Source organism: Macadamia integrifolia, chromosome 12, assembly GCF_013358625.1.
Source record: "Macadamia integrifolia cultivar HAES 741 chromosome 12, SCU_Mint_v3, whole genome shotgun sequence".
In the NCBI taxonomy this organism is placed as follows: domain Eukaryota; kingdom Viridiplantae; phylum Streptophyta; class Magnoliopsida; order Proteales; family Proteaceae; genus Macadamia; species Macadamia integrifolia.
Window position 1 is genome coordinate 27,007,756 of NC_056568.1, and position 6,326 is coordinate 27,014,081.

Genomic DNA, 6,326 nt, shown 5'->3' on the forward strand with positions numbered 1-6,326 from the left:
AGGCCCGGCTCCCTCCTAATTAGCCACAACCAATTCCCTATAATTTCTCTTGAGAGATTCTTATATTTTCTCTCCCATGAGATAGAGGTTGGCATCCTCCTAATGAGCCAAAATCCTTTATTTTATCTATTTTTTCTCCCTTCTCTTTAATTTCTAAATTCACTCATTCTTAATTTTATTTGTTCCCTTCCATGCACGTAACAAGATGAAATGATTGGTAAAAGCGGTCTATTTTTGTGGAGACAGATCGCAAAGAGCGCATTTTGAACCTCAATGAAAGTTCATGAAATATTCCTCTATCTGTACAATTTTTTATTGGGGGCATTCTACTTATATCCACCTATATTTTTATATGTACTTTCTAATGTATTCTTAGGGAGATCAAGTTAGTTGATTCCTTAACCAAGAATATATTATAGGGGACGTGTACAACAACTTGACCTAATTTCACTCCATGGTTGATGAAGACTTATATCTAGGCAAGTACCTGCTTATCCCGTTCCATTGAATAAAATGGCTATAATAATAATAATAATAATAATAATAATAATAATAATAATAATAATAATAATAATAATAAATGAATAACTAAATAAATAAATATATAAAAGATCAAGTGGATTCTCAAAGACTTCAGAGATACCTTTAGAATTCATACATTGACACTTGCAAATCTCACTAAAAAAAAAAAATCAAAATAGTGGTATTGAACAAACATAAATTCTCAAAACTATCAACTGAGACCAGAAACAATACCCATTTTTATGAACTCTTATACACACTAAACATATATATGGTCATGAAAGAGAGAGGGGCCTTTGCCTCTGAAATAGAAATGGAGCTTCTGAGTTAGCTTTGGTACTAAGGGGCTTGACTTCTTTTATCCTGAACAAGGCATTGAACCTGCTTAGCTTCTTGGTTAAAGATTTGAGTATCTTATTAGCAGGATTTGATCTAACAAGATCTTGTTTCATAGAGACATGATCTTTCTCCAAATCAGTCATCCTCATTCTCATTCTTGCAACTTCAAGCTTCAGTTCTCTATTCTCCCTTCTCACAGAAGCATAGTTGTCTCTTGGAGAGATAGCTCCACTACCTGCGCCACTGCTTGATCTTTGAGGGAATTGGTTATTGGTTGAACCAAAGAAGAACTGATTGTGACCACCATTCATGGCATTCCTAAGCCTGATCTGCTCAAAATAGAGCACTTGGACTGCCATTTGCACAGGTAGTCTTTCATTTTGTGCTGCATGACTGCAAGCTTCCTGAGATAATTTCTGACAGTCAATGGTTTTGCAGAGTCTGTAGCGTTCGGAGTCCTTGAGATTTGGATGAACCTGTAAGTAAGAACAATAATTTGGCGTTTAGAACATTCTGAAAAATTTTATTGGTAAAGAAAGGAACTGGGTCTCACCTTGAGGAAGATATCAACAGCTCTGTATAACCCATCAGTCGCACCACGGGCATGGTCTGGTAGTAGTTCTGCTAAAGCAATGAACTTTGTTGGCATCAAGTTTGAGTCCAATGCAATTTCTGCTAGATAATTGTCCAGTAGCTTTGATACTTTCAGAATTGAGCTCTGTTTAGGAGATACAGGGATGTCAAATTCATAACCCATTTCAGTTTCATCCCGAAATTGGTTCTCCTCATTGTCATCCTCATCTAAGTTTAGGAAGATGGAGAATATCCTGAATATTGAATCTGTATCATACAAAGGATGGTGATTGCTACTGTGTGAATTTGCAGGAATGAGAATGTCCTCAAGAATAGCCTGGTCAAGTTGAAGCCCAATTCTTCTCTCTAAGTCGGCTTTGCAAGCGGCAGAGGCTGACCCCATTATTGCCGTTTTTAATAAACCTGAAAGAAATGCAATTGGTACTGAACTCTTTCTTGTCTGGGATGGTAATAAACTCACTATTGCTTCAACAATCAATCTCTGCTTTTTCTGCAATTCTGTGTCCAAGAAGCTTCCTTTCATCAATTGAGAGTCTCTAACAACAAGACCTTGAAGAGAGTTATGTGCATAGTTTATTAAGATCCTGCTGATCAAGTCCTGTTTCAGGCCCTTTGATTTAACTGCCGACAGAACCCGCTGGAAGAAATCTAGGTTAAGCACTGTAAGTCCCTTTCCCCACCAATCTGATGGAGTTTCTGGTTCTATATTTGTCAAAGGTTTGACAAGGAAGTTTGGCTCAAGTTTGGATAAACCAGAAGTGAGTTGCTCTTTACAAGCACTAGATGCAATTCCATTGATAATCCTACTAACTAGGTTGATCTCTTCTGCAAGAGGTAGGAGTGTTTCACAACGATGAAGAACAGTTATGGAGTTTGAGATATTTGGGAGCACCATCTCCTTTATATAGATTTCAGTTCTGATTTCCAAGTTCTTTTCTGCTAACTCCTCTGTCATTTCTAGGTAATGAGCCACACACCTTAGCATTGCAACATTTGATAATGTGATCTCGACGTTTACACCATAACAGAACTTTGCAGCTAACTCAAATGCTTCTGATCCACCTGGAACTGAAGGTAGACTTATCCATGAAACTTTCGAGTCCTTTGCTTCTAGCAACAGCTTCCGGATCTTGCTGCTACGAGAAACCAGAGGGAACTGCAAAAGAATCATGACCATATTAATATAACTTCAATACCTAAGCTATAAGCACCTTCTCTTTAATCTTCAAGGAGACTCATCTTTTCCTCTTACCTTGTGAAGTGAAAAGCTTGCTGCTCCTACTTCAACTGTGAGATCACTGGAAACATCAGAGATTGGCCTGCAAGAAGAAATTTTACTGAGAGACAAGAAGAAAATACTTCTCTAATATCTGGATGAACTATTACCCACATTTTTTTAATTCCTATTGCTCAACAACACTTCATGAAATTCATCAAACTCTGTGTTTCAATCTATGAGTCCAAATCCTAAACTAGTTCTGGGTAGTGACTAGTGTATCTGCAGAACCCATTATCATGCAAAATTAGATGATTTCATTCATCTGGAACTAATGAGAATCCACATGGGTTGCCTGGTTTGAAAGATCAGAAGCTACTGAATTTTATTTATTAATTTATTATTATTATTATTATTATTATTAATTTTTTAATTATTGGGTCTTATCTGCTACTTGTGTTTTGTATAGATTGCACTTGGCATGTTGGAGCAGCTCTGTACTGACTCAATACTACAAATACAAATTATTGATTACCCCCAAAGACAAATTTCTGTCCATTTCACTTGACAGTTAAGATCTGAGACCAGACAAATGGGTCTCAGCCTCATGTCAGTGTAGTTAAAACATAACAATCCCAACTTTGTATCACTTGTCTAAGGTGTCCCTATCATGATAAAGGAATACTTGGATGTTGTTTTTCATGTTCATATTGCACAATTATTGCTTTCACACAAGGTGTGATATCTCTATCCATTTTCATGGTTTTTCCTATCGAAACCATCTGTTCCTGCTCGAAGTTGGGAGAACGCACAATAATGATGAAAGTATTGGTAAAAATGCTTAGACATACACGGGATGCATGCTAATACACGGAAGTGTTGATTGAATTAGATTCTGAAATTTCACAAATGGCTAATCTAGACTCATGTCCTCTGTGTCCAGTGGTCAAAATACATACATATATCTATCCAAACTGACTGTTTATAATTCCAGTTCTGACTTCTGATATATCAAGTATTCTCGATTTTCCCATATACACTGATTATACTTGTTAAACTCAAGCATCTAAACCATTAGATTCAGTTCGATCAACCCGAAAATGTTTTCTGTGATCCATCACTCATTTCTTGTCATTGCTCACTGAACTTCTAACTGATTTTGCAGGTTTTTCAATCAATACCAGAGTGAATCCATTTCTATTTATAAACTTAAAACTCAGATGTGTGGTTACTTTGACTACAGATCTCAAGAACTTCTATCTCAGAAGAGAGAGAAACTGCATTAATGACATGCAAATTTGATAAGCAAGCTGTCCTGCCTAGGCCTCCCCCTACCCACCAACAGAAAAGGAGGTGGGAAAAAAAAATGAAGCTATCAGAGTATCCTGTAATTTAAAGTATTTTCTTCTTCTTTTATACCCCCCAAAATAATTTTTTTTTTGAAATGCTTAGAACCCAGATTCTGAAACATCTACTTAACTGAGATTGTTTAGTTCCATACTTACTAGGAGCCATGACAGACTCGCACGGAGACTGAAGCAAATATCAAACCAGGCTAAGATAGGAAACTTCGGTTTGAAAGAAAAAAAAAAGGAGAGGAAAACACAGAACAAGAAGATGAGAGGAACAATACCATTCAGTAGTATGCCTTGTACTTGAGCTGGGTCTGAATAATCTCTTGCTAGATATACTGGGCTTCAATTCACCAACTGTAACCACACCCATCTTGTTGGAAGGAACTTCAATTCAGCTCAAAATCCTTGCAAGAATGGCCTCATGAACAACCACATCATGGAAGAATCTCTCTTCTCTCTCTCTCTCTCTCTCTCTCTCTCTCTCTCTGTGTGTTTGTGGACACTTGGGAGTAAGTTGGAAGCTACATGAACCAATGTAGGATTAAGGGGGAAGATGGGTTTGTATTGGTGTTTCAAATGATTTAATTTGCTTAATCTAAGGTCAAGAATGTGGAGCTCCTGATGCCCTTTTGGTGAAAGTGGATTAGATTGGCTTTTCACTTAAGACTTTGTGTTTTCTTTTTTGGGCTGTGTATGCAGGAATCCTGAAGGCCTGCATTGCTTTTGGGAGTTGTAATAATGAGCCAGTGAAAGCTACCTCAAGTAAAGATTAGCTTAAAACAACTCTACATTTTGTAAAGCTCACTAAAGTGACCATCAAAAAGAGGATCTGGATTACATGATATGATTAGAAGCAACCACTAATTCAACAAAGTAAAGTGCTACTCATTTTAATTAGTCCTTACCACTGGGAAACCAAGAAGAGGGAAACCTTATTCAAATTAGAGTATCTATTTTGGCTAGGAGTTGCAACAAGGTGGGTTTGGACAAGACTGGACCAGACCAGACCGGCTTAGCCGGTCTAAAATCAGGGATGCTTCCCCATTTCCCTTGTCACATTGGCAAACCCAAATGCATGTTTAACCAGGCTGAGCTTCTCTGGGCTAAGTTTGGTTTAACTCCTTCACTGCCTTTGCCATTTCTGGTCAGAGTTAAGGGTTTCAAAAGCTGGCCTGCACTGTAGGTCTGACCAGAACTGACCGGTTAATAAATGGTTTGATGGTCTGTCCAGTGTTGGCCCTAGACCGATTATTATTCGGGTGTTCATGGTAATTGGTTGTATTCTAGTGGGAACCCGGCTGACCAACACTCGTTTATAGTCCATTTATAGCTTGATCAACTTGTTTATGACCCGTTTCTCAATTAACCCATTTAAAGATCAATTATAACCCAATTAATTGTATCCCCAATTACTCATCGATAATTGATCAAACATCTATATGTAACCTATGAGACCAATTAACTAAATGATGCAATAACAATGTGAGACCTTAAATTGATTTAAACCGATTAAATCCAATCGAAACCAACCGGGACTAACAGGTTGACACCCTAGTTAGGATGATGATGATGAAGGGTTTTGAAATTTGACCCCACACAAACTTCTAGGGAGTGGTTAGCCTTTTCAATTGATTTCTTGCAGAGGCCTAGAGGGTATCAAAATATCTTTTAAAAAGTTTTTTTTTTTTTCCTCCTCTTTCTAGAAGGAGAGGTAGCAGCAAAAGAACAGTAACAAAGGGTAGGATATGAATGAGAAAATGGCTTTTGAATCATTAGGGCAGGTGAGGAAAAGCTGATGGTTATAATTAGGGTCTATAGAAAACATGTGAGCCCATCCCTTCCCTCACAAAATCTGTGGAAAAATGATAGTATTTGATATGTTTTGTACCCCTAATATGTTAGATGATATGATCCAACCTGTTTGGTGGGGAGCACAAATATATATCTATATGTTTATTCCCTTTGTCCCTCAAAATTTACAGTATATGGGAATTTGTGCAGTGACAGACCCTTGCCCTTAACTGGGAGGGTAAGTAACTTTGGATCTGTTTAAAAAATTGGTGTCTGCAAGGTAGGATCTGCATCTGAGGCTGCCTCTTAGTGCCAAATGAACATGAATATATGATGGGCTAATAAATGGTTAATCACTAGACACTAGGCAGACAAGAATCTTGAGAAGGCTAGGCTATAAACCCTATTGTAAATGTGAGAATCTTGAGAGTTGAGAGTTGAGAGTTGAGAGTCGAGAAACCTATAGAACATCTAACAACTGAGAGCATTCGGCCACACACCTTAAAGGA

The 6,326-nt window shown here is 37.6% G+C and overlaps 1 protein-coding gene across 1 annotated transcript; it reads right to left on the bottom strand.

Moving 5' to 3' along the window:
* Positions 1–603: 603 nt before the first annotated feature.
* LOC122057433 (BTB/POZ domain-containing protein At1g03010-like) lies at positions 604–4,649 on the bottom strand. Its single transcript, XM_042619535.1, has 4 exons — positions 4,305–4,649; positions 2,708–2,774; positions 1,415–2,611; positions 604–1,337 (listed from the first exon to the last, which is right to left on the bottom strand). The coding sequence occupies exons 1-4, from the start codon at positions 4,394–4,396 to the stop codon at positions 798–800; spliced, it is 1,896 nt and encodes a 631-aa protein (XP_042475469.1). The 5' UTR covers positions 4,397–4,649; the 3' UTR covers positions 604–797.
* Between the last annotated feature and the right edge of the window lie 1,677 nt (positions 4,650–6,326).

Excerpts from the sequence above, each read along its gene's own strand:
- LOC122057433 (XM_042619535.1), bottom strand. The coding sequence starts at position 4,396 with ATGGGTGTGGTTACAGTTGGTGAATTGAAGCCCAGTATATCTAGCAAG. Across the intron at positions 2,612-2,707 it reads CAAGCTTTTCACTTCACAAG|TTCCCTCTGGTTTCTCGTAG; the intron begins GTAAGAGGAAAA and ends ATTCTTTTGCAG. Across the intron at positions 1,338-1,414 it reads CTGTTGATATCTTCCTCAAG|GTTCATCCAAATCTCAAGGA; the intron begins GTGAGACCCAGT and ends TCTTACTTACAG.